At 62.5% G+C, this 26,284-nt stretch overlaps 2 protein-coding genes across 4 annotated transcripts; one reads left to right on the top strand and one right to left on the bottom strand.

Annotated features, from left to right (window-relative positions):
- The first annotated feature begins 270 nt into the window (after positions 1–270).
- On the top strand, positions 271–14,997 carry ADCK5 (aarF domain containing kinase 5). The gene is made up of 15 exons (XM_028136718.2): positions 271–338; positions 8,828–8,931; positions 9,625–9,774; positions 12,416–12,491; positions 12,622–12,822; positions 12,900–13,040; positions 13,122–13,235; positions 13,317–13,448; positions 13,520–13,603; positions 13,730–13,811; positions 13,887–13,965; positions 14,045–14,136; positions 14,209–14,461; positions 14,536–14,652; positions 14,741–14,997. Exons 1-15 carry the CDS (start codon positions 327–329, stop codon positions 14,844–14,846), a joined length of 1,743 nt encoding a protein of 580 aa, XP_027992519.2. The 5' UTR covers positions 271–326; the 3' UTR covers positions 14,847–14,997.
- CPSF1 (cleavage and polyadenylation specific factor 1) lies at positions 14,981–25,170 on the bottom strand. 3 transcript variants are annotated; one of them, XM_054708672.1, is made up of 37 exons: positions 24,875–25,170; positions 22,832–22,859; positions 22,598–22,740; positions 22,417–22,497; positions 22,131–22,282; positions 21,905–22,051; positions 21,477–21,616; positions 21,288–21,404; positions 21,117–21,210; positions 20,932–21,019; positions 20,727–20,849; positions 20,594–20,645; positions 20,419–20,513; positions 20,276–20,350; positions 20,106–20,186; positions 19,941–20,030; positions 19,631–19,741; positions 19,416–19,557; positions 19,160–19,338; positions 18,942–19,078; positions 18,692–18,866; positions 18,409–18,615; positions 18,243–18,332; positions 18,027–18,170; positions 17,804–17,956; positions 17,133–17,249; positions 16,971–17,061; positions 16,819–16,903; positions 16,609–16,750; positions 16,375–16,527; positions 16,116–16,292; positions 15,964–16,030; positions 15,848–15,895; positions 15,619–15,774; positions 15,403–15,532; positions 15,181–15,319; positions 14,981–15,101 (listed from the first exon to the last, which is right to left on the bottom strand). In XM_054708672.1, the coding sequence occupies exons 1-37, from the start codon at positions 25,016–25,018 to the stop codon at positions 15,054–15,056; spliced, it is 4,341 nt and encodes a 1,446-aa protein (XP_054564647.1). In that variant the 5' UTR covers positions 25,019–25,170; the 3' UTR covers positions 14,981–15,053. The 3 variants fall into 3 exon arrangements, with proteins under 3 accessions (XP_054564647.1, XP_054564648.1, XP_008157899.1); XM_054708673.1 differs by having other exon boundaries at positions 18,942–19,075; XM_008159677.3 differs by having other exon boundaries at positions 21,294–21,404.
- Positions 25,171–26,284: the final 1,114 nt, after the last annotated feature.

Genomic DNA, 26,284 nt, shown 5'->3' with positions numbered 1-26,284 from the left:
AGCCCGCAGGTCCCAGGTCCCGTCCCCTTCGTGAGGGCTGGACGGGATGCGAGGAGGCCCCAGGGGGCGGGGAGGACGGGGCGTGCCTGCGGGAGCGGCCCCGATGCACCCCGGCCGCGCGTCGGTAGCCTGAGCCCTAACGCTGGGCCTCGGGGGCCGGCAGGGGGCGCTGCGCCACCGCGGACGCGGGCACGTCGGGGCGTGGCTTCAGGCCCCGCCCACCGCCACCGGGCGCGCGTGCGCAGTGCGCCTCCCCCGCAGAGGCTGCTGGGCGGGGCGACGCGAGCCAGCGCCGAGCGGGAGCGGAGCGGAGCGGCGGCCGGAACATGTGGAGACCGGTGAGTCCTCGCCGGCGTGGCTCGGCGCCCCTTTCCCCGCCGCCGCCGGGCACCCGTGCGGGCCCCTCAGGGCCCCGAGACCCGAGTCCCTGCGCACCCCACAGCCGGGGCGTCCGGGCCTGTCAGGGAGCCTGTCCCCGGGCCGCCCCGCCCGCCCTCAGCGCTCTTCAGGGTCCCTCACAGCCTCAGGTGCCCTGCCCCCCGGCCGCCCCCCCGGCCCCCAGGCCCTTCGGGAGGTGCCGGTGCCCCTCAGGAGCGCCCGGCAGAGTGTGCCCCGCACGCCCGGGAGCCTTCCTCACGGGCTCGGAGGCCTCGCTCTCACCTCACGGACACCTCCCCGGACCGACGCCCTTTCCCACGGCAGCTGCTGGCCGGCCGCCCCGGCTTCGCGGCTGTGGACACCGGCCCGCCCGTGTGCGTCCCTTAGACCCCTCGCTCTCAGGCCCTGCCGGCACCCAGGCTGCGAGCCCTCGCCGGCTCCCTTCCCTCTGGTCCCCGACCCACCGGCCACGCTGCGCTGGCACCTGCCCGGCTCCCCACTCGAGCCTCCCGCCCTCGGTCCTTCCTGCACCGTCTGGCCCTGGGCGGCCTGCCCCCTCCTCGCGTTGACCCTGACCCGGCAGCTGGTGCCTGGTGGCGGCCTCCCGTCCGTGGCTTCTCCGCAGTTCGCGCCGTTGTCACCGCTCCCTCCAGGGGTCTGGCCTGTCTCTCCTAGAGGTCGGTTTTCTGTGGAGCTTGCCTTTTTCTTGCAAACCTGGCCTGGTAGGTGGAGACATTCCCGCCATGCGCCCGTGGCTGGCAGTGAGCAGCTCCAGTACGGGGCTCGGAAGATGGAGTCAGCCTCTCACTCATCAGGCCAGTGCCCCAGGCCAGGGCGAGGGGCAGGCTTTAGCCCCTGATTGGAGCTGCTCACAGCCACTGAAGGGAGGGGGACCTCAGGGGCTGAGGTGGTCCTCCAGGCCCCTCCCCTGGGCCCAGACTCCCAGGCTCACCCGAAGGACATGTCTGTGTGGTCGCCCCTCCTGGCGAGAGTTCGGGCTGCTGACCTGTTATTAAACGTCAGGGGTCCTTCCAGGTCTGTGCAGGTTTCTTTGTTGTTTCTAATATATTGTTGTTGATTTCAGAGAGGAAGGGAGAGGAGAGAAACATCAGTGATGAGAGAGAATCATGGATCGGCTGCCTCCCCCATGCCCCACACTGGGGATCAAGCCCACAACCCAGGCATGTGCCCTTGACCGGAATCGAACCCGGGACCCTTCATTCCGCAGGCCGACGCTCTATCCACTGAGCCAAACCAGCCAGGGCTGTGCAGGTTTCTGTACAGCATCACCATGAGACTCGGTGGTGGCTTCTTACTGCCCTGGGCAGCTCGTCTGCAGTGACGTCTCGCCTTCCTTCTAATCGGCTGTCTAATCTTCACGGTGCTAGGAAAGCAAGCAGCTCGGCTGGTGCTGGGTGCGTGACCACACACGTTCTTTGTCCTGCACTAAAGTACACACACTTACCCATTATCCATTTGCATGTTACTGCTCAGAGATCTTGTTTGCTGCTTTGTACACTGTTAGCTAAGTTCTGATGAGCCCTGGATTTCTGCAGACACACTGTGCGCACATTCGAGGGAAGCCCATCTCCTCTTGTCCACACTGGAGGCTTAGGGAGTGGGAGGGGTGCAGGGACAAGTGTGCGTTCGTCTTGGCAAGAAGGTGCTGGCATGTGGGAGGATTTCCTGGGACCCATAGCCCTCTCTGCACCTGTGTCCAGATGCCTCTGGTGCTCAGGCCCTGGGTGTGGCTCAGGTTATGTGTGATGTGCTGGAAGCTACCCTGGCCTGGACCCTGGAAGGTTTAGCTGCAGGCTCTGCCCCACATTTTACAGCCACATGACCCCTTTGGGCTTCGGGGATGTCTCTTGTGTGATGGGAATAGTTTGGGGAGCACTGGGCATCCCCCCCAGGCAGGCACCTGTGGGTGCTGTGGAGTCGTCTCATCTTGGAGTCCTGTCTGTGGCCAGGCTGCTGTAGGGCTGCTCGCCTCGTGCTAGACTGTCCTTCCACCTGCTGCTCAGCCAGTGTCCTCGACGGGGCCACGTGGGTTCTGGCTCGTTCTGTGCTTATCACTGTTGATCTCAGTTCAACACCCATGGAGTTCCTGCTTTATCTAGCCGAGCACATGCTGGACCTCAGAAGTACAGACCTGACTGAGAGATGGGCCCTGCGCAGTCTTCTGGGGCACAGAGGCTAAGCTGACAGTCACTCCTGTGTGACAGGGACCGTAGAGGAGGGATGGACCAGGTGCAGGGGTGGGGGTGAATCAGGGTGGACTGAAGGGTATTGCTGGCAGGACAGCAGCCCAGAGGACAGGGCTGGCTGTCCAGGGTCTCCCAGGGGGATCTTTGTCACAGGGGCGTGAGGGAGGAGGCCTTGCTGGGATGTGAGTTGGTGAGGACAGGATGCAGCCAGAGCGCCCACCAGGAGGTCTGTCCACATGCACCTGGCACCGGGTTGTCGTGGCTCAGAGGCTGTGGGCGCTGGTCCTCAGCTTCCTCTCCGGAGTCTGACAGCAATGACGGTCGTCAGGAGGCTGGGGCGCAGCCAGGGCTCATGCTCCGCTCTGCTAGTAAAATGACCGCGACGCAGCGTTCTGTTCTGTGAAGGAACAGCATGTGGGGTGGTTGTTACTCTTTACCTGAGGATTTCTTTTCCATCAATTTTTTTTAAGAGAGTGGAAGGGGAGGGGGAGAAAACAGAAACATCTATCTATTCATTGTACTACTAAATTTTGCATTTACTGGTTAATTCTTGTATGTGCTGCCGGAGCCTGCCGGCATCAGTCGAACAGTACCTGCAAGGGGGGTGAGGATGAGAAATGACAGACAGAGAACAGGATGGGATCGGGAGGACGGAAGCACTTCCCGCTTGCCATCCTGAGTTTATTTTTCTCCACACTTTTGTACAGGGTCAGTTACATTCCATACATGACATCATTCCTATAATGTGGTAAGCGTGATTATACCCCTTTGTTTAAGGTTTCCTACTGACCTTTACACAAAGCTCCTTATCTTGTCTAAGATCCTAACGGCTATACCTGTGCACACACCTCTGACGCCACCTAAATTCCTTACCATCATATAGTCTAGCCATGCTTCTTGCTGAAGGGTAATTACGCTTATACATTAACTGTGCTTAAAGGTTAACTAAGCTTTAGGGGGCTGAATGTGTGATTACTAACTATTGTGCTTAAGGGTCTCTAAGCCTAAGAGGGGGGCAGGATGTATGACTAACCTTGGGAACAGGCAGGCCACTTTGTGAAACCTGCCCTCTCAGGACGTTGTCAACTGAGGTCGCTCCCGACAATGTGCCCTGACTGGGTATCGAAACCGCAATGTTGGTGTATCGGGACGACACTCGAACCAACTGAGCTGCCCAGCCAGGGCCAATCCTATAGGTTTCATCAGTTGATTGATAATTTATGTTAGAACATAAAAAAAATCTTAAAAAAAAGTTTTTATTGAACTTATGGGGGGTGACATTAAGAACAGTTTAAGGTTATTTGTGAGTTAGGTGACTTGACATTGTCTCACCAAACTCCTGCATATGAATGCCCGGGGGGCACTGTGCTCCGCTGGCTGTCAGGACCCTCTGCTCTCCAGGGCCTCAGGGAGGGCCAGTGTGGGACCAGGATGGTGTCGGCTGGGCCGGGGCCCCTTCAGCGAACGCTTTCCTTTTGCTGAGCATCTGTTAGGTGTCAGGCCCTGAGTGAGGAGCTTTATTTCCACCACCTCTCACCTCTCCAGCCTTGCAAGGTGGACACTGTTACCCATTCAGAGAGGAAAGGTGTCAAGGAGGGCAGAAGCCCCGGCACCAGGTGGTAGTTCGAGGCTGCAGACCAGCCTGTTCCTCCATCCTGGGGCTCAGCACTCGGGGACCCTTCCCCACTCACGACACCCCATCCCCCATCCACACAAGGCTGCTGTGAGTCAGGAGCCATGTGCATGCCCTATGCCGTCTCCCAGGGTTACCAGGAAACCTGAGTGGCCACGACCAGCCTGTGCCTGTTGGTGGTGGTGGTGGGGGTGGGGGGGGGGGGAGGCTGCATACGCTTTTTTGGGGATGAGCCCTCCCACTGGTGGGCGGGGCTTCTTCAGGGCAAGGACTTGAAGGCCAGCCTCTGGGGGAGCGCTCCTCCCCTGCAGGCTTCTGCCAGCTGAGTCAGAGGTGCCCAGAGCACCTGCAGCCACATGCTCAGCCGTCACAGGGGCACCTGGGGGGTTGGGTGATGCTGGGTTTGGGCGTGGTATTGGGGCTCCTGTGCTGAGGCTTGGGGTGCTGCACACACAACCTCTGAACCAGGCCCTTGGCTCTGCTTCTCCGATTGTTGGCCCGTTGCTAGGATAACCTGTGGACCTTTGCTCTGAACGTTGACTTCTCAGAATGAGTGTAGTTGGTCAGCTTTGGCAAGTTTCCTTCTTGGTCTGCCATGGTGAACCCCATGGGGCTTACAGCAGACCCCACCTTGCCGCCCTTCCACTCTCTACATCCTGTAACTAACCTCTCGCCAAGCTCTCCATGTACTGGGAATAGTCTCTCTTCTTTTCTTGGCAAAATAAGCCCTTCTTTTCCTTTGGGAGAAGCTGTGGGAGGCTGTGCTAACATAGATAGTTCACTCCCGCCCAGCACGTGTGCGCTGCTGTGTCAGGTGGGGTGCACAGGGTTGTGGAGAGGAGGGGAGGGCCTGGGGACAGCAGGTGGCTGGGCACAGTGAGGAGGAAGCCTGGGAGAGCGTAGCGACTCATTGACTCCAAGGGAGCGCAGCACGCACCTCTGCCTTCCTGTGCTCCGAGCGTTGCAAGCCTCCGTTCACTTGATCTGTGCTTTGCCAGTGCAGTGGTCCCGCTTCATAGACAGGGAACCTGAGGCACAGAGAGGGAAGCGTGGCTGGTAAGTGCCGGTGCCTGGATTCCAGTTCTAGCCCCTGATGTCTAGATCCAGAGCCTTCCCCCCGCTGCTCAGCCTGGGCGGCTGTCCTGGCCCGGTCTCCACCTGCTCGATGCCAGGAGCACCCCTTCCCCCGATTGTGACAACTGTCTGCAGACAGTGCCCGATGTCCTAGCACAGAATCGTCCAGGCGAGGACCCCTTGCCTGGCTCTGAAACGTCACCTTCCCGGCTGAGACATCCAGCAGGACAGCAGATGCTTGGAGCCTTCTATCATGAAAACATAGACATAAGGTACCAGCCGACAGCCCACCACCTCGGCCTGCCCACTGCTAACGTCCTGCCCCACTTGTTTCTGCTTCTCTTTGAAAACGTATGTTTTGTTGTCATTGGATCATGTGATAGTAAGACAGACGTTCTGACCACACCCTCTAGACCAGCCGTTGCCAACTGGTGGTCCGTGGGGTCCGAAAGGTTGGCAACTCTAGACCAGTGGTTCCCCACAGGGCGGTGATTTGATTTTTAAAGGGGGCAATCGAGAATGAATTAAATGAATTGTTTGCATTTCTTGTGGTTCTAGGGGCCTCATATACAGTATATAAATATATATTGTGACATATTGATGCATTTCAGTTCTCTATTACATGTTTTGAAACTTTATTTGCTATTTTTTCATATCACTTATTATTTCTTTAACAGTTTCTTTTTTTAAATATATTTTTAAAAACATATTTAATTGATTTTTTACAGAGAGGAAGGGAGAGGGAGAGCGAGCTAGAAACATCGATGAGAGAGAAACATCGATCAGCTGCCTCCCACACACCCCCTACTGGGGATGTGCCCGCAACCAAGGTACGTGCCCTTGACCGGAATCGAACCCGGGACCCTTCAGTCCGCAGGCCGACGCTCTATCCACTGAGCCAAACCAGTTTCAGCTCTTTAACAGTTTCTTAGTGACTTCTTCCTCAGTACTTCAGCTGTCCTTTCGTCCTTTTATTTTTTTCTTTGATGGATGCCATGTTCTTGGGAAGCTTGTTTAGACCAAGTTAAACTTTGGCCTCTTAGGCTTCCTCCTCATGAACAGGAGCTCACTTTTTGAATAATAAGAATTATACGCCATAGGGAGGGCATCAGGATTTAGAGACGCTGAGGTGGGCGTGGCCAGAACAAGGCTGGGAACCGCTGCTCTAGCCTTCACTGTGCCCTCCCTGAACAAGGACATATGCTCCCGTCACCATGGAAACTCTATCATGCCCCACATGCTAAGAGCTCAGGCAGACCTTGGAGACCTGCAGTAACGCCAATGTCCCAGTAAGGCAAGTCTGTGGGTTTTTTGTTTCTTGGTGCATATAGCCTATTGAGTGAGTGTGCGGGAATATTGTGTCTCAAAAAAGAATGTACATACCTTAATTGAAGCATATTATTGCTAAGAAATGCTGACCGTCACATGAGTCTGTTGGAAAATGGGGCCGACAGACTTGGTGCAAACCTTTACTTTGTGAAAATTGCCCCATCAAGGTGGGCCTGCAAGTCCGTGCCCACTCAGGTCTGGGGTGGGGTTCTCCCAGGTCGAGGCCGGGGTTCCTGCTTTGCACCTGGTGTTCCGTTTCTCCAGCCTCCTGACTACAGCAGTCCTCCACACTTCCCAATAACCTATTTAACGTTTTGTTATAAAGAACTGGAAATATTTACGGAAGTGGAGAGGCTTGGTAAATGACTGTGCCCAGCACCAGTACCAACGCATGGGCCCTGAGGACTCTGCGGAGGCCAGCAGCTGCTGAGAGGAGCCCCCTCGCGTCTGCTTGTCGGGGTTTCTCAGGGTCGCTGGTAATGAGTGGAGCCTGGCGGCTGCAGCCGTGGCTGCTGTCGGTTGTTGCTCGTGGGCTGTGGGCTGTGGTGGCTGCACTCCTGGCTCCTCACGCTTGCCCAGGACACTGGGCTCCTTCTCCCAGCAGCCCCGCCCCGGCCACTGCTCTGACTTGGGCTTCAGCCCTTCTGAGTGGACACCTGCCCCTGCCTTCCTCAAGGCTGATGTCCCCAGCACAGCGCCCCCTCCCTGGGGAAAACCTTGGCGAGGGCCTTGGGACGCCCGCCTATCTCCGGCTCTTGCCCCTACCCTTCCCTCTTTGGGCGGCCCCCTCTTCACCTCTGGGCACATGCGTTTTCCACCCACACAGGCCGGTCTCCTCAGAAACACCCTGTCCTCTCCTGGCTTCAGGCCTTCACTGACGCCGTGTCCTCTGCCTAGAAAACCCACAGCGTCCACGTGGATGTCCCCTCGCTGCCAGGCTACTGGGTCCCTCCCTCCCTGGCACCCGGTGCTGTCCCCACGGCCCTGGTCACACACAGGGCCCACTGTCAGGCTGGTCTTCCTGGCAGAGTTGGGTGGGCGGGTGGATGTGAGTTACAGAAGATACCAGTCAGGTGGGGGACACAGGAGGGCCTGGGCGGGGCCTGGGCAGAGTTGGATTAGGGACAGGCATGGTATGGGCACGTGTGCTTGTCACAAACCCCCATTGGATGCCCAGTAGGAGGTGGTTGGGACCCTATCCTGGACCCAGCCATTCTGCAGGCATTGACTGATGTTCTGAGACCCGACCACCGTGTGCGCACGGATATGTTCTCTGGGCCTGCTCTTCTGTGCGGCACGGCGTGTGCCGTCGTGTGGCCGGGTCAGGTTGCAGGCCAGAGGGCAGCCGGGTGCAGAACGCCCGTCCCCTCTGGCCTCGCTGTGTGGCCTCGCTGGGCAGAGGTTTGACAGCACCGTCCTCCTCGCGGGACAGTAGGTCATGGACATCTCCCTTTGACTTTTGCTTTGTTTTGCTGTCCTTGAAATTGTATTCAGGGCTGCATGCTTTGTCCAGAAAGTGATTGGAAAGTCAGTTCCTTATATGGCCCAGAGTTCACAGTGATACCTTTTTAAAAATATATTTTTTTATTAATTTCAGAGAGGAAGGGAGAGATAGAAACATCAACGATGAGAGAGAATCACTGATCAGCTGCCTCCTTCACAGCCCACACTGGGGATCAAGCCCCCAACCCGGGCACGTGCCCTGACCAGGAATCGAACCATGACCTCCTGGTTTATAGGTCGACGCTCGACCACTGAGCCATGCCGGCCGGGCACACAGTGATAATCTAACATCTGTGCTGTGGGCTATGACTTACTATACACAGCGTTTTTCCCCCTAGAAACTGAGAATTTGCAGTTGGAACATTTGTAGTTGAGGAACTGGTAAGACTCGTAATTCAAGTCAGAGCCTCCTGGGAACTTAGCTTCTCTGCCTGTCCTGCTGGCGCCTCCACTTTGCCTAACAGGAGTCCCTGGTGCCTTCTCTACTTTCAGAACAATGACCTAAGCAAGGCCCGTCTCCCCGTGTCCAGTCTTTCTGATTGTAGGGTTAGCATTGCTGGCACTTCCTGCGGAATGCCTCCCTCAGGCTTGGGCCGTGGTCTCAGCAGCAGGAAGGACTAAGTGCTGGGCCCCAGGGCTCATCGTGCTGGGCAGGGCAGAGCGTGGCGCCCCATCTGACCCTGTGCTCTTGTTCGCTTTGCAGTCCCCACGTTGCCACTTGCACTGCACTGCTCTGCAGGGCAGGCCGCAGCGCTGGCCCGGCCCCGCCCTCCTCAGGAGAAGCCTCAGGGTCCCGCCTGTTCAGTGGTGAGTTCTCGGCAGCCTCTCCAGGCAGGATGGGTGGCCTCTTCTGGGCCTGTGGCTGGATCTTCTCTGTGCACCCTCCACGCACAAGACGGGCTGGGTTTGCTCCTGGTGTGGTGGGCGGACCTGGGACTGGGGCTCCAGGGTAGGACCCCTTCACAGCATGGTGAGCAGGGGGCAGCCAGTGCTGAGGCTCAGACAGGAAGTGGGAGGGGCTGCTGTCGTGGAGCCAGAACAAGATACGGGGGCACGAGGGTCGAGACTGGAGCCAGGGCATGTGGCCGCCTCTGCAGGGTGGGCAGAGTGAGTTGGGTGGGGGTGCAGACAAGACTTGGAGTGGGTGCTGGTCCCACTGTGGTCCTTGACTTGACCTCTCCCCATGTTCAGTGTGTGCTACCTGCACGCCTTGCCATCCTGGCGCTTGCAGTCCATTGGGCCATTGGCAAGGTGCATGGTGGGGTGACTATAGGGTAAGCGGTCCTGGTCCCGTGAGTGGCTTTCCATGTAGTCAACGACCCACTTTCTCCATCCACTGACCCCTTGGAGCCTAGCATCTGGGGTGCTGTGGGCTCAGGTGAGGTGACTTGGACACTGTGGTCAGAGAGCATCTGAGACCAACCTCACCTGCACAACCCAGGCCAGGCAGGGATGGGGTGTAGACGGGAAGCAGCCAGCTCTGCCTTTTTGTCCCTCCAGGCCCCTGGGATCCCAGCCCCTATGGAAGAAGGTGCTCACCTCCACGGCCGTGGGGCTGCCGCTGCTCCTGGGCGTCCGCTACCTCACCGCAGAGTCGCAGGAGAGGAGGAGGATGCGACTCATGGTGGATGGTGTCACGCGCTTTGGCAGGTAGGGCCGGGTGGCGTGGCCCTTCCTTCTCCCTGCACAGCCCCGCCCTCATGGGCCTAGTGCAGTCACACTGGACACGCTTCCACAGACCCTCCAGATCAGCCCTGACTGGTGGGGGGTAGGGAGGGGAATGGTGCCTTCCCCGCCAAGAGTTGGCACCCAGACAGAGGTCTCACCCCACCCCAGGGCACTGGAGTGGACATGGTGCTGTCTGCTCCTCAGCCTCTTTGACCCTCGGGGCAGGGCTGACCTCCCAGAGGAGCCCCTCAGGTCAGCACTCCTGCTCCTGGTCCGACCCAGGAATTCCTCAGCCTCAAAGGCCTAAGAACCAGCTCTTGGCACTGAGTAAAACCTTCGTTTGCCCAAACGCACTGTGTACAAGATTGCCTGTGGAAAGGGCTCTCGTGAGACCCTAGTTAAGGGTGCTGCTGGGGCAGGTGTCCGATTGCTATCTGTGAGCACCTGCTGCCTCTTGGGCCCAGGCCGATTCCCCCGGAAGGAAGGAGGAGGCCACGGAGGCCTTCAGGCACCTAGCCAGAGGCTTCGTTGAGATTTACTCGAGGCCGGAGATGCCAAATGGCTGACCGCCCGCTCACTCTGCCTCCAAGTTGAAGCAAGCCCATTACTTCTCCCTGGTGGGCAGTTGACAGGTTTGCCCGGAATTCCCAGTTGCCCTCCTGGGCTGGTTCCTGGCGGGGACCTCTGTTGTGCAAGCCTCGAGGTTGATGACCGAGCATGGAGTTGGATCTGCCTTTTCTTCTGTCCCTGTGCAGCTTGGTGCTGAAATGCCCCCTTGGCTGGCCTGGGCTTGTCTTGCCTGCCTCGTGTGGCTGCTCTGCGTGTCGGACACCCCTCCCGGGAGCACATCCCATCGCCACTGTCAGAGGCTGAGCTGGGATTGGAGGGAGGGAGCCAGACGATTATCCCCGTCTGCGCCAAGCCTTACAGGTGCCAGGACAGGCAGGCCTGATGGGGCGTCATGGCGGGTGCTGGGTGACCACAGGACCTCTGGAGACGAGGACGTACAGCAGGTCCTGGGCAGCGGGCAGCATGGAAGCAGGAGCCAGGGAAGGACACAGGTCGCGGGGAGGAGCTGAGTCTGACCATGACTCACCGATGCTTGTTCTGTGGCCGGAGGCCGAGGTCAGAGTACATCACAGGTGCCCGGTGCACAAAGACTGGGGTGGGGGTGGGAGGTTTGCTTTAGGATCTTTTTACAGTCTCCCCCCCCCCCTTTTGTCACAATTTCAAATGTCCAGAAAAGCTGCAAGAGTAACATAAAAGAACTTTTTGCTGGAAACTTTGCAAGCAAGTTGTCAACATGCCTCATTGTCCCTGAAAGCTTGAGTGTTTCCTAAACAAGGACTTTCTCCTTCATAAGCACAACCAGGAAGCTGCTCCCTTATGACCTTTGACCTTCCCTGTCACCACATGCCCCAGGAGCAGCCCTTTCAGCACCAGGACTGGTCTCGAGTCCCTGTCTTGGGTCTTCCATTCTGGAGCGGTCCCCAGTGTCTCCTGGGCTCACATGGCTAAACTGGGGTCAGGGCACAGTCCTCCAAACCATCCCCCGCATCTGCCCACGACTCTGACACCAGCTGCTACTTCTGGGGCCCCCATTGTGGGGGACCACAGCCTCCTCAGTGTTAACAGTCCTCAGGGCGACTCCCAGAACTGAGGACATGCTGTGCTGAGGACTGGGGTGCTGTTACAGAGGGCACCGAGCAGGACCAGCTAAGGGAGGAATGCACAGGGTCGAGCCTGGGAGGTCTCAGATCACAACTCCGGGTCCTCGGACCTGTTCCCAGCTGGCACTGATGTGCCCGTCCATGTTGAGTGCCCCCGGGCACTGGTGTCGAGTCCCAGCTGGGGTTTCAGTGCCCGGGCACCACTGAGCATGTCAGTAGCCTCGTGACTGAATTCAAGACGCCAGCCCCTCCCCACTTGGGCTACCACTTGGCTCAGAGCCCCATAACTCTAATCATAGGGTGGGTCTTTCCAGTCATCAAGCCCTTCATTATAAACCGTCAGGGCCACCATGAGTCAGAGATGTTGCTGTCACTCAAGAAATTCCATGGGTGTCGAGTTGAGGCTGCGGCCAGACCTCTTCTGTAGTCAGTTCTTCAGACACAGGGCCCCGGACAGATCCGGAGGCACCAGAAGGGGCCTGGGCCTGGGGTTGCACTGGGCTGTCGCCTTGGCAGGAGATCAGTGGGGATCCCCATCTGGGAATCAACTCCCTGGGGGCTCCTGTCCACAGGCCCTGCCTGGGAGAGTGTGGAGGAGGCAGGACCAGGAGTGTGAGGGCCTGGGGCAAGGGTGTGTTCACATGGGAGCTGGCCAGCCGGCCATTGCAAGTGTGCCCAGTCCTGGGTAGGTTTTCCTTTAGAACGAGTGTGCTCTAAAAGAATACAGACCCCCACCCAGCTGTCACTCCCTTGGGTCCTGGGCCCCGGGCAGCATTGCTCAGGGGCTGAAGGGTGGAGTGGGTGCAGGTGGTCTGTTCTGCAGACCAGGAGCTGGGATAGACGCTGAGAGCACAGAGGCTGGGGCGAGCCTCCTCTGGCCCTGGGCCCCGAGGGGCGGGTGGAGGGGGGCCCAAGACTGCGCCTGCGGGGGCTGAGGGAGCCTGTGCCGGCAGGTCCTTGAGGGTCGGCCTGCAGATCTCCGCGGACTACTGGTGGTGCACGAACGTCATCCTGCGAGGGGTGGAAGAGGTCTGTCCATGCGTCCTCGGTGACGGCCGGGCCCGTCTCTGCTGTAGGGTGGGATTCTGGAGGAGCTGGGTGTTGGGAGGACTGAGGAGGTGCCTGCCTGCCCCCATCCCCCCTCCATGCCTATGGTCAGAACAGCCCGGAGTACTTGGAGGTGATGTCTGCGTGTCATCAGCGGGCGGCCGACGCCCTGGTGTCCGGGGCCATCTACAATGGGGGCCTCTACGTGAAGCTGGGCCAGGGGCTGTGCTCCTTCAACCACCTGCTGCCCCCCGAGTACATCCGGACACTGCGCGTGCTGGAGGACAGGGCCCTCACACGTGGCTTCCGGGAGGTGAGCCCCACCCTGGAGCAGAGGCTGGACGGGGCTTGGCGTGGCCTCCACGCTGCCCTAAGAACCCTCTCCACCAGGTGGACGAGTTGTTCCTTGAAGACTTCCACGCCCTACCCCACAAGATCTTCCAGGAGTTTGACTACCAGCCCATTGCCGCTGCCAGCCTGGCCCAGGTCCACCGTGCCCGGCTGCACGATGGCACCGTCGTGGCTGTGAAGGTACAGGCCCCCCCGCTGGCGGTGGTTGGGGAGGCAGCAGCAGGCTTGGGTGGCAGCAGGTGCAGTGCCTTGCCCGTGCAGGTGCAGTACATTGACCTGCGGGACCGCTTCGACGGGGACATCTACACCCTGGAGCTCCTGCTCAGGCTGGTGGAGTTCATGCACCCCAGCTTTGGCTTCAGCTGGGTCCTCCAGGTAACTACCCGCGGGCAGGAGCGGCACCCTCTGCTGGGCTGCGCTGCCCTGGCCCTGACCTGCCTGCCCATGTGGCCCCAGGACCTGAAGGGGATCCTGGCCCAGGAGCTGGACTTTGAGAATGAGGCCCGCAACGCTGAGCGCTGTGCACAGGACCTGAAGCACTTCCACTACGTCGTGGTCCCCCGGGTGTTCTGGGACATGTCCAGCAAGGTGGGCTGGGCACCCGCTGGGTGGGGCAGGGATGCACGGCCTGCTGAGCTCAGCCCCTCGCTCTCTCCCAGCGCGTGCTGACAGCCGAGTTCTGTGAGGGCTGCAAGGTCAACGACGTGGAGGCCATCAAGTCCATGGGACTGGCCGTGCAGGATGTGAGTGCGTGCCGGGTGCGGAGTGGGGGAGGGTGTGCCTGTCACGTGCACAGTGGGGACACGGGTGTGCCGTGTGCGAAGGGAGTCACACGAGGGGGTGCCTCATGTGCCCTGGCCCTGCCCCAGATAGCAGAGAAGCTCATCAAGACTTTCGCGGAGCAGATCTTCTACACGGGCTTCATCCACTCGGACCCCCACCCTGGCAACGGTAGGAAGCGCCGCAGTGGGCAGGGCTGGGGCCGGGGCCGGGGCCGGCGAGCATGAGCGTGTGCCCTGTCCTTAGTGCTGGTGCGGAAAGGCCCGGACGGGAAGGCAGAGCTGGTGCTGCTGGACCACGGGCTCTACCAGTTCCTGGATGAGAAGTAAGTGTGGGGGGAGGGGGTGCAGGCCTGAGCCTGGCCTGCCTGTCCTGCCGGGCTGGGCTCACTCTGGGCCCCGCAGGGACCGGTCGGCCCTGTGCCAGCTGTGGCGGGCCATCATCCTGAGAGACGACAGCTCCATGAAGACACACGCGGCAGCACTTGGGGTGCAAGGTGAGGCAGGGGCGTGTGCGCGCACGAGCACAGGGGCATGTGGGCACGCAGCTTGACTGGGCCCGCCCCCAGACTACTTCCTGTTCTCGGAGGTGCTCATGCAGAGGCCCGTGCGCCTGGGGCAGCTGTGGCGCTCACACCTGCTGAGCCGAGAGGAGGCGGCCTACATGCAGGCCATGGCGCGGGAGCACTTCGAGGACATCATGGCCGTGCTCAAGGCCCTGCCGCGGCCCATGCTGCTCGTGCTGCGAAACATCAATACCGTCCGCGCCATCAACACTTCCCTTGGCGCCCCTGTCGATCGCTACTTCCTCATGGCCAAGAGGTGGGTGCTGGCGGGGAGCCCGGTGGGGGTGGGGGCAGGGGAGAGCTGGGCTGGGCTGACCATGTCTCTGGCAGTGCCGTCAAGGGCTGGAGCCGCCTGGCAGGCTCAGCGCACACAAGCATCTATGGCACCAGCCTCCTACGCCACATCAGGGTCATCTGGGAGACGTTCAAGTTTGAAGTGGCCCTGAGGTGAGGGGGCAGTTGGGGCCCAGCGGGCACATGGGAGGCCAGGGCCTGCTCCCCACTGACTGCGAGCCCTCCTCTCCTCTGCCCCCAGGCTGGAGACCCTGTCCATGCGGCTCACAGTCCTCCTGATTCGAGTGCTGGTGCGCCTGGACCTCATGCCCAGGAACGAGGGGCTCTATGAGTACCTGGCCACCTAGGGCCCTAGGGGAGGCCAGGACGGAGATGTGGACGCCCCTGACCCGGGACACTGGAGCAACGGTCGGCTTGAGTAGGGGGACCCCGGGCTCTGACCACTGGTAGGGCCAGGAGGCCCTGCAATGACCACACGTACTTCTCAAACCAAACAGATCTTTCTCCTGTGTTTTGTACAAAAAGGGGTGGTGGCAGTGGCTGTGTCCAGGGGTCTAGAAGTGGGCAGTGACCCGGTCCGTCTCTAACAGGTCATCCAGGATCTGTGGGGAGAGGGCAGGTGAGGGGCGGGGCGGGGCGGGGTGGGGTGGGGTTGGGTGGGGAGGTAGGCGGGTCACTCACAATGTCCGGTGTGGTGCCGATCTTCTTGGCCAGCTCACTGCGCTCCATGGTGCTCAGGTACAGGTAGCGGTTGAGCAGCTCTCCGTCCAGGATGTTCCGCACGGCATTCTGCAGGGTGCGCCGGTCCACGTGCAGCATCCTAGGGGAGGTGTTAGGCGTGGGGAGCTGGGGCAGGCCTGCGGGGAGGGGTGTGTAGGGGGTGGGAAGCGGAGGCATGCTCACCGGAAGGCGCGGGGGTTGAGGCCGGCGTGGTGGGGCAGCATGGTGGTCAGGGCGTTCTGCAGCATCAGTAGCCGCCGGTAGGTTTTCTCTTGCATGGGCAGCAGGAGCCCAATGCCGCCGTCGAGGGTGGCTACGGGGCACGGTGTGAGCCCGGTGATCCCAGCACCACCTGCCCACCCGTGCCACTGCCCCTTGTCCCAGCCACAAGGCCCTCACCGAACCACGTTATGTGCTTGTTCTCCCACACGACCGACTTCTTGCTGGGCCCCTCAGCAGCACCTCGGCACGGGGTCCTCCAGAAGGTGTTCACGTGGGCACCCACGTGGAAGTCCGCCCGACGCAGCAGGCGCATGCCACCAAAGCTCTCCTTGGCTGGGCCAGGAGGACCTCAGGTCACAGCCCGCCCAGCCCCCGCCCGCCCCCGCCCTGGGTGGGGAGCACTCACCCTCCGGCAGGTACATGTACACCATGAGATTGCGGTCCCGATCGGACACTGCAAACAGAGCCCGAGTCAGCCTGGTCACCAGTCTCAGGTGGCCCCGGCCCCAGTCCTGCACTCACCCAGGAAGCCCAGCTGGGTGCTGTCCACCATGAAATCCACGCTGTACACTTCCAGGGGCTTGGCGTCCTGGGGACCGAGGGGTGGGTGTCACATCAGGGCCACTGGGGACAGGGACCCCCTGGCACAGGGCCGTCCCCACCGCCCAGGGTACCCGGGAGACGAGGCTGAGCGTCTTGCTGTCCTCCTGGTAGCGCAGCAGCGAGATGCTCTTCATGACGTCGGCGGCCAGGATGAAGTTCTTGATGCTGATCATCTGGTGGATGTATAGCTGGGTGTCGATGAAGGCCATGCCCGTCAGTTCACTGGCACGCAGGCTCCACAGGAAGATCTGTGGGGGGAGAGGTGGCAGCCAGTAGCTCGCAGGCAGGCGGGGCCGTGGGTCGGCACAGGCCACAGGGACAGGGACCCACCTTCTGGCCGATGGCCGACACCAGGTGGCCGTTGCAGTGGCACAGGGCGGTCACGGGCCCCTTCTGCTCCTTCTCGTACAGGACCTTGAACTTGTTCTTGGTCAGGGGCTGGCCAGGCTCGGGCACCACCTCGATCACGTCCATGATCAGGATCTGCGTGCAGGGAGGGAGGTGGTGACACGAGGGAACGCACAGGGGCTGCTGCACACGGGTCCTTGCCCGCTGGCTGCTTACCCGCCCACGGCAGGTGACCTCCTCCCCCTGCATGAGGCAGGTCCCAGCAGCCACATAGCCTTTGAGGCCTGACACGGTCTCCTCACTGCGCAGCGACACCGTCTTCATGCAGGTCACGTGCTCCCACTCCTCCAGCTCGATCCTGCAGGAGCCGGGGTCAGGATGCAGCCCTGCCACCTGCCTCCCTCCCGCCCACCTGACCAGCCTCACCTGGCGTTGGGGATGGCCTCCCAGCTGACGGGAGAGAGGAGCTGGATGGAGAAGGCCTCCTGCTGGGGGTGGATGTAGCGGTCATCTGCAGAGACAGCTCCGGTCAGGGAGGGGCGGCCCACGAGCAGGCCCAGCCTGAGCGTCTCTCCTACCTCTCTCGATGGTCTCAAACTCCTTCTCCTCGCCCGTCATGCGTGGAATCCGGGTGCATGCAGTGTTGGTGCTGGTGGCCACAGCGTATACCTGGAGGAGTGGAGGTGTCATAGACCAGAGACCAGGCCCAGAAGGTCCCTGGCCTTCAGGGGGATTCAGACCTTGGACTCCACGTGGTAGGCCACATAGTGGGCCGTGCAGCGCAGCGGGATCTTCCTGACGGGCCACGGGGCATCGTAAGACAAGTAGGCAGGCAGGACGCTGATCCTCAGCTCGCCCTGGATGTTGAGGGGGTCAGTGAGGCCAGGCACCCACTGAAAGCAACAGGTGACCCCAGGCCCACAGGGCTCCCTGGGATCGGCCTCTGCTCTGTGCAGCATGGTGAGCAGGCAGCTGGGGTCGTCCAGGGCAAGGAAGGACCAGGACCCGAGAGCACTGGAGGCTGGAGGCAAAGGGTGGCCCACACTGGCCATGCCAGGGTCTGCACAGATAGGCGAGGGGCCCCTGCCAGGGCCCAGCCCCTCCCTCACCCAGTCCTGGGTGCATCAGCATCAGGGTGACAGACGAGGAAAGTGAGGCTCAGAGAGGGTGAGCGCCTCAGCCAGCCACAGCGCCTAAGGGGCAGAGCTGGGGTCTCAGCTGACAGCAGTGACTGCCTGAACTCCGGTCGCCCAGGCAGGTGCCCTCAACCTTCTCAGCAGTAAGCCCAGGTCTCACCTCCTTAGCCTTGCCCTCCCCTCCCCCGCCCCGCGCCCCGCAGCTCCAACTCGTCACCAGGGCCTTGTTCCCGGCCCAGCACCTACACTACCTGGCAGCCCCACCTGGCAGCTACCTGTCTGTTGAAGTACAGGAAGCCGCGGGGGCAGTTGACGTTGTGGAACGGGGCAAAGGAGTCGATGGGGCCGTCGATGCCCATGGGGTGCAGCCGCAGGGCCCCCCGGCTGGTCACCAGAAGCCAGTGAGGTGAAGGCCCACAGATGAAGACCTGGGGGCAGCACCATGAGGAGCCTGCGGGGGCGAGCCCCACCGCTCGGCCTCCCCGGTCCCTGGCCTACCCCCGAGTAGCCGTAAATGTCCTCGAAGTAGCGGAAGCGCGCCACTCGCCCCCGGGCCGCGGCCCCCTCCTCAGCGCCGCCACCCTCCGCCTTCTTCTTGGACAGCTTGGGCTTCTTCTCTCGGAAGTTGATGTTATGGGGGACCTGGTGGAGGCGAGTTCCGTGAGCACCCGCCCTGCCCCCACCCTGCCCAGCGCCCCTCGGCCACCCCCGCACCTTCTTGAAGCGAACTTTGAGGTTTCCCTGGCCGAGCTGCGAGTCGTGGGCAAAGGCCTCGTAGATGAGTAGCTCTTGGTCCACATGCACCTGGGGGTGGTGTCGGGTCATCAGGGGCCTGGACAGCGCAGGCCCAGGATGGGGGCGGGGGCCCTGCCGTGCTCACCAGCAGGTAGGGCCGGCTCTGGCGACTCCCGAGGGCCACCAACAGCACCTCCTTGACGAGGGGCAGCTCCCCCTGGCGCGTAGCCTCCTCCTTCCGGGCCTCGCCCTGCGTGGTGGGCTGGCCGAACGAGCTGTCCACCAGCACCCGCTGCCCCACCGGGAAGTTCTTCACCAGGAACACCAGCCGCCAGTCAGGGAGCTGGTAGATCTGAGGGGACGTCCCGGGTGGTTAGTGGAGGCAGGAGTGGGGAGGGGCGGCTGCGTGGGCACAGGGCGCCACCCACCTCCATGGTTCCGTTCTCCCGCACCAGTAGGCACCAGTGTGTGGGCTCAGCACGGAAGGGGGTGGGGTCCCGGTCGGTGGGGGGCTGGCTGCTCCTGCGCGCCTCCTCCTTGCTGGGGCTGAAGAGGGAGCCCGAGTCCCCGTACAGCATCTCCTCCTCGTCATCCACTGTGGGGCTGGGGAGCACATGCGTGTATCAGGGGTGGCCCGCTCTGGGGACCCCAGCCCCGAGGACCCCGGCCCCCACACACCTGGTCTCTGAGCCTGGGCCCTCCGCCTCGGAGCCACTGCGCCCGCCCAGCTCATCGCGGGTCCCGCCCAGGCGGCTCTCGGTGGTGAACATGCCACTGACGTCGCGGTACACACACATGGCGATCACCTTGGACTGCTGTTGGGGGGAGGGGGCTCAGTGGTCCAGGAGGGGTAGGGACAGTGGTTGGGGACAAGGGGCCGGGGGTGGAGGGCCTACGTGGTGCAGCGGCGGCTTGTGCAGAGCCAGGCGGTGGTGGCGGCCCCCATAGGAGTCGCTCTTGAGCAGGAACATGGTGACGTGGCCCTCGGAGCTCATGATGACCACGTAGGGGTCAGCCACGGCGCACTGCACGATGGGGGAGCCCAGGTCCACGGGGATGAAGTGCAGCTGGTTCACTGCAAACGCAGGCCAGTCAGTCCACATGCCCTTGTCCGCCCGCCCGCCCGCCCGCCCGCCCGCCTGCCGGGCCCACCTCCTTCCAGCAGGCGGATGCCCAGCGGTGACACTTGCACGATGTAGCGATTGTCCCCGATGTTGCCGGCAAAGACTGTGGGGCCCTGTGTGGCGAAGCCACTGGTGTCCAGCTCCATGATCTCCTGCCCGGTCTGCAGGATCTGTGGGCAACGGTGGTGAGGCACACTCCTTGCAGGGGGCCCCATCCCGGCACCCCTTCTCCAGGCCCCTCACCATGGTGGAGTCCTCCCGGCTCAGAATCAGGAACCCGTGTCTCCGCCCGTCGTCCTCTGTGTCAGGGGTGCTGGGCTCCTGCTCCGCGCCCTCGCCCTGAGGGGTCTCCTCCTGTGATGGGAGGGCAGAGAGCACACCTCACCACCCAGCCCGGTGCTGGAGGGGCGGCCCCACGGCCGAGCCAGAGCAAGTTCTGACGCATCCGCTGGGACCTGCACAGCTGGGCCTGCCTCAGCCCCCTGCCCCTCCGCCTCACAAACATGGCACCTGTTGCCCCTCGGGGCCTTCTTGCAGCCTGGGGCGCACGCACCTGCTCCTTGCGCACAGGGGCAACCACTGTCCACATGTCGTAACAGCCAGGGAGTTCAAAGGTCGTCACCACCTGGGGCCGGATGCTCTTCTGGAAGGACAATGGGGTGCATCTGTCCACCCAGGTCCCCAGGAGGCCCCACCCTGGCCTGCCCCCCACACACACCTGCAGTACAGACAGGGCCCCGTTCTTGCCGTAGCCAGAACACATCACGATCTCCAGGTCCGGCTCAGGGCTGTTCTGAAACTGTAGGGGCCGAGGTGAGGACAGGGCCCCCAGGCAAACCACCCGCCAACCTGCACACTGCCCCCCGCCCGCCTTCCCAACCCGGGCACCTCTTCAGACAGGAAGGCGGGCTCGCCCATGGCCGCGTTGGCACAGGGTCCAATGTTGAGGATGCTGTCACACACCTGAGGGCAGAGCAGTGGTCAGGCGGGTGGGCCCGCCAGGGTGGGGCCCCTTCTGAGCACAACCTCACCTCAAAGGAGTAAGTGGCCAGTTGTGTGCCCGACTGGGCTTCGCTGCCGTACACTTCGATCTCGTCCACCTCGTCCTGCGGCCCGGACTGGCCACCTGCAGCACACGGAGCGCTCTGAGCTGCCCTGTTCTCTGGCCCCAGCACCGCCCTTGCCCCCTGCCCTCTCACCCCTCACCTGACCAGCCCACTGTGGAGTCCACTCGCTTCTTCTTTGACAAAGGCTCTTCCTGTGAAGTAGGAAGGCGGTGAGCAGCCCTGGGGACACCCTGCACAGGGGCAGAGTCCTCACAGACACCCCCAGCACCCACCTTGTCAGCGGCCTCCCGGACAGCACTGGCCGGAGCCTCCTGCAGCTTCTCCGTGTACTTGAGAAGGAGGGAGTTGCCCAGGCGAGAGCCAAGGAACAGGTACCCAGGCTCCATGGTGACCATCTGAGGGGGCGGGGGCGGGGGCGGTGGTGAGGGGGGACTGGACCCAGACCCAGACCCAAGCCTGCCCGCAGCCCCCACTCACGCTGCTGGTGAGCACGCTGGCGGCGGCCTTGTCAAAGTGGAAGGCACGGACGCTGCGCATCCCATCGGTGATGAGGGTCAGCACGTAGCTGTGGGAGAGGGATGCTGAGCTGGGCAAGGCTCCCGGGGCGGGGGCGGGCGGGACGACAACGCTGGGGGTACAGGGCTCCCTGAAGGGGGACTCACATCTCTCCGCCCTTGAGGGAGATGACCATCTTGTCGTAGGAGATGAAGGCCGCCTGGGCACAGTCAAGAGTGATCCGCACACCCTCCTGGGTGCCTGTTGAGGCGGGGGAGGGGTGTCAGGGACCCAGCAGCGCCCCCCGCCCCACCCCCCCCCAGCCCTGCCCGACGCACACTCACGCAGAGGGAAGGCGGTGGTGCCTGAGGTGAGGCTGTTGAGGGCCACGCCGTACGGGGGTACGCTCTGGTTCAGGTACAGGAGCGAGTTGACTGCAAAGACCACGACCCCACCTGGAGGAGGACAGGCTGGTGGGCAGGGCCCGGGCGCTCCCCACTACCTCCCCCAACCCGCCAGGCTCTCACCTATGGGCTTGGGCACCGCCAGGGCCTGGGTGCAGTCGAAGGGCAGGCTGGTGAGGGACCAGATGACCGGGTGCACCTTCTGGGTGATGTTCAGTGAAATGGCCACGATGGAGCACGTGTCCTGCCGCACGGCCACCCGCCTGGGACCGGCAGGTGGGTCAGCCAGGGGTCCCGCCCCCGCCCCCCGGGGGTCCCGCCCCCGCCCCCGGGGCCCACCGCAGAGGGGCCTCACCCGGCCCGGCAGGTGGGTCAGCCAGGGGTCCCGCCCCCCCCCCCCCCCCCCCCCCCCCAGGGGGCCCGCCCCCCCCCCCGGGGCCCCCCGCAGAGGGGCCTCACCCGGGCCGGCAGGTGGGTCAGCCAGGGGTCCCGCCCCCGCCCCCCGGGGGTCCCGCCCCCACCCCCCGGGGCCCCCCGCAGACGGGCCTCACCCGGGCCACGTCTGGTTGGGCTCGAACAGGATGAGCAGGGTGGGCTCGTAGTAGCCGTGCAGGAACTGCAGGTCGACGATGTTGAGCAGCTTCTCGTCCAGCGCCCGGACGTCGATGATGTAGCTGGGCAGGAAGCTGGACCTCTGCCTGGGGGGCGAGGGCTTCAGCGGGCGGAGGGCGGAGGGCGGAGGGCGGGCGGGCTCGGCCCCCGTGCCCCGGCACTCACCCCTCGCCCACGAGCCCCTCGTGCTCCTCGGCCAGGCTCTCCCTGCGGAAGGGCAGCACCACCAGCCGCGTGCCGTAGGTGAGCATGGCCGCGCAGCGCCCGTCGGGGTCCACACGCACCCGCGGCGCGTGCACGTTCTGCACGAACCCGTCCTGGGGAGGAGAGCCATCGGGCAGGCCATGGGGCCAGGGGCCAGGGGGAGACCTCGAGGGAAGCAAGGGGGTGGGCACGGGCTGGGCGGTGGGGGGAGGAAGGGGCGGGGCGGGGCGGGGCACAGCCTGCCTACCCGCAGCTCCGGCTCCTCGAAGTAGTGCAGAGACAGCGTCTTCAGGTCATGGGTGCCTGGGTCGTACTCCACCACCGACAGCTGGGGACAGCAGGCCAGAGCTTCAACCGCCGCTGAGCCCTGCCAGCCTGCCAACCACCACCCCCGCTGTGCCCAGGACCCCACCAAGCCCGCTGCCCACCTTGGCGTCTTTGAAGCTCAGCAGCAGGGCATCCCGCTTGGCGCCTGCCAGCTGCACGCTGGCCATGGACATGACGTTGCCGAAGAAGGAGAAGGAGGCCACCAGTTCCAGCTTCTCCCGGTGCTCCCTGTGCGCCTTGCCCTCTGGGGGAGAGGTGGCGGGTACAGGTTTGGTTCCCTCGCCGCAGCCGCCCACCCTCAGGCATGTGGCCGGCACAGCCCCCCGGGTGCTCACCTGTGCTCCTGTCATTCTTGGCCGGGGCCTGGAGGAAGGAGGGGAGGCAGTGAGGAGGCGCTGCTGCACCCGTGGCCCCACCTCGTGGAAGGACGAGGAGGAACGACCACCAGGGCGGCCCCGACTGGACCCTCATGGAGTGGGGAGCACGAGGCCTATGGAGAGCCACGCACACCCAGCGCCACGGGCTCACACGTGGACCCCCACCCTGGACACAGGCTTCTCGAGCCCACCCCAAGCAGGACCAGAGGTTGGGCAGATGCTCTACACACCCCTAACCTGCCTGGCTCTGCCCCAGAGTGAAACACGGGGCCGCAGACCAAGGGGGAGGGTGTAAACAGGCTAGAGCATACAAATGCTGTGTCACTTGGGGCAAAAGGGCTCATTTGAGCCAAAAATGTCCTAAATCAAGGAGACCTGCTGTATCTCCAATGTAACTAATGAGGAAATGACACAAAACGTGCAACAAAAAACAAATAAAAACACACGACTGATACAAAGTGAAGCCAAGAAGAAGGAAACAGTGAGAAATAAAGGAACAAACAGGAAGACACTGAGACAGTCCTTCAGCCCCAAATACCGGGACCACATCCGTGTGGACAAACACTCCAACGAGAAGACCTGTTCCTCCTGGACAGGGTGGGTCTTCAGGTGAAAAGTATTCGAGTTAAAAAGAGACACTTCATGACTAAGAGGTCAGTTCACAAGTAAAAACTACTGAGAAAGTGTAACATCGCCCTAAGTCGGTCTTAAGAAGCAGCTTTAAAACACACACACACACACACACACACACACACACTTCTCGACACTCCTGCCGGGCAAGGACACCACCTCGGCCATCTCTAGAATTACCTTGGATATTCTTAATTTTTGTCTCTTTCATGTGAATTTGGGGGATTACTAAATCTAGTGAGAAACTTATTGCATCTTTGAGATGAAGAACGTTGATGGATGAGCCGGGAACTGTGCTTTGTGATGCCCGGAGCCGCCCGCGGGGGTGTGGCCAGGGGCACAGCGCTGCTCGCAGCTCCAGGACACTGTCGGGGGCCAGGACCACACCGCGCACCCACTCGGGACCCTGCCCAGCTCCCCCACGGCATCGCTTCCTGCCCGCACGTTACCCTCTGGTGTGCGAGTTGGCAAACTTCCCTGGGAAGGGCCCGAGAGCAGATGCGGGGCGCAGCCTTTGCAGTCTGGTCTCATCTGTCGAGGATTCGTCTTTGGGGTTTTTTCAGCTCTTTTAAGGGCATGAACAGCTTCCTGAGGGCTCGGCGGGCTGGGCCCTCCAACCCTGCTCTCCTGGCTCCTTCCCTTCCCGCCAACACGCTGCCGACTCGCGCGTCTTTGCAACGAGCCTTCTTTTCCTACCAGTTACTCCTCCGTCTCCTCCTTCCCTGTGCACTCAGGGCTGCCCACGCTCACCGGACCGTCTACTCCACATCCCGGCCCAGCTCTGCTGGCCCTGCCCCGCTCACCTGCCCGGCCTCTGCGGAGGGCGTCCCCGCAGCCGGCGCACCCTCCACTCATCCGTGACCCTAAGGCTCACTCGCCCTTCAAGAGCAGCTAAGAAGCCGCCTCTGGCGCTCACCCTCCAGCAACCCAAGCGCCCCTCGCCTTCCTCTCCGGCTGAGCTCCCTGCGCTTCCCTGTCCTCCCCCGACCAACTCCCACTCCGCCAGCTGGAAACACTCGGCCTCCTCCATCGTCTGCTCCCCCGTCCGCTAGTTGCAACCCACGTGTGCTCACAGGTGCGTCTCCTTTTTTTTTGGGGGGGGGTCCCCGACCCCGTTCTTTTTAGGTTTTGTTCACCCACTACCGACCCCACAGCAGGCGTTCCCACCCCGACTTGGTTGGAGAAACAAAAGAGCAAGTACGATGCACGAGGGCGGGCGCACGCCCAGGCAGGAGGGGTGCTGGGGCCGGCAGGGTCACGTGGCAGCCTCGCGCTCAGGCGCTGCGACCCGCGGGCTTCTCCCTGGCACCTGGGCCGCCGCCCCGGCGAGCACTGGGCGGTGGAGGGCGGGAGCCGGCGGCGCGGGCCTACCTCGGCGTCGCGGTTCAGGCGGTACACGTAGAGCTGCGAGGTGCCGGCCACCACGAGGTTGCGCTCGCTGTTGTTGAAGAAGTTGCAGTACATGGAGAACTCGAGGCCGGTGGGCGGGTGCGCCTGCTTGTACACGGCGTACATGGTGCCGGTCCCGGGCTACGCGGGGCCGAGAGCGAGAGTGAGCGGGCCGCCCGCGACCACCCCTCACCTGGCGGTTGGAGCCGGCTCGCGGGGGACCGGGACGGCGGTGAACACAGTCCGGCCGGGCCCGGAAGCTGAGCGCGGAGGTTCCGGGTCCTACGCCTGCGCAATGCCCCGCGGCGGAGCGGCTGCAGGGGCGACAGCGGCCCCTGGTGGCCGCGGGGAGGTTTAGCGGTTCCGCGTCTAGAGCTCCGACGTCGGGTCCCGCTGGAGGCGAGGATGCGACGGCTCAGGGCCGGCTGGGCCCTGCCTGACCCAGGATGGGGTCCTCGTGCTGGCTGTCCCTGCAGGAAGAGGCGAGTCTCCAAGCCCCCGTGCGAGGCGCTGTGCCCGGAGCTGGCGCCTGAGTGACCGAGGCGAGCCTCATAGTGTTGACCTGGAGGGAAGGGGCGCCCCAGCAGGTGCCGCCCGCCGGTGTGGAGGAAGCCCGACCAGTCCCGGGCTAAGCTGTGTTCCCCCCAACCCGCACCCCCGCAGAGCAACCTCCCCACCGTGACCACCAAACCCGGGCACCGAAGGCCCAGTCCCAGGTGCCTGGGGCCACGTGTTTGCCAGCCCCCCCCCCCCCCCCCACCACCACCTTCCCTGCTCTCCCCCAGCACAGCATCTTCTCCTGGTCTTGCTCCCTTCCCAGGCCTGGCACAATTGTCCACTTTGAGGATCCTGGAGCCAGGACCTCTCACAGCTAAACAGCCCTCTCCTCCCTTGGTAGGGAGTCGCCCCAGATACTCTGGGATAGGCCTGGGCCTTAGAAACAGAATCATAAGAAATAAAGGAAATATAGTCACACCCGAGGAAATGGGATATAAAGGCGTGTTGCATGCAAATTGGCCCACTTGCTCACATCAGCAGCCAGGCTCCAAGTCTGGACTGTGGAGCTGCGCAGGAGGGGCCACTGGCTGCCCAGGCAGGTGTGTGACCCCTGAGCCGCACCGAACCCCTTCGAGAGTCCTACGTCCTGAAGCCAGGACTGAGGGATGTGCTGAGGAGGCAGCACACTAGCTCCCAGCGGCCACATCACAGGGACCGGTGATAACCGAGTAAGTCTGGGCCCAGAGGTCCGTCAGACTGGCCTGGCCAAGTGCCCTAACAAGGGAACAGGAACTGGTCTGTGGGAGAGAGGTGGTCAGTGCTCAGACACTGAAGGAGCAGCCGTGGGGAGGGCAGTGGTAGGAGGGTGCAGCTGCCACCCAGGCAGAGGGGCTG

This window comes from Eptesicus fuscus, chromosome 19 (assembly GCF_027574615.1).
Source record: "Eptesicus fuscus isolate TK198812 chromosome 19, DD_ASM_mEF_20220401, whole genome shotgun sequence".
Lineage (NCBI taxonomy): Eukaryota > Metazoa > Chordata > Mammalia > Chiroptera > Vespertilionidae > Eptesicus > Eptesicus fuscus.
This window is presented reverse-complemented; position numbering and strand designations above follow the sequence as displayed.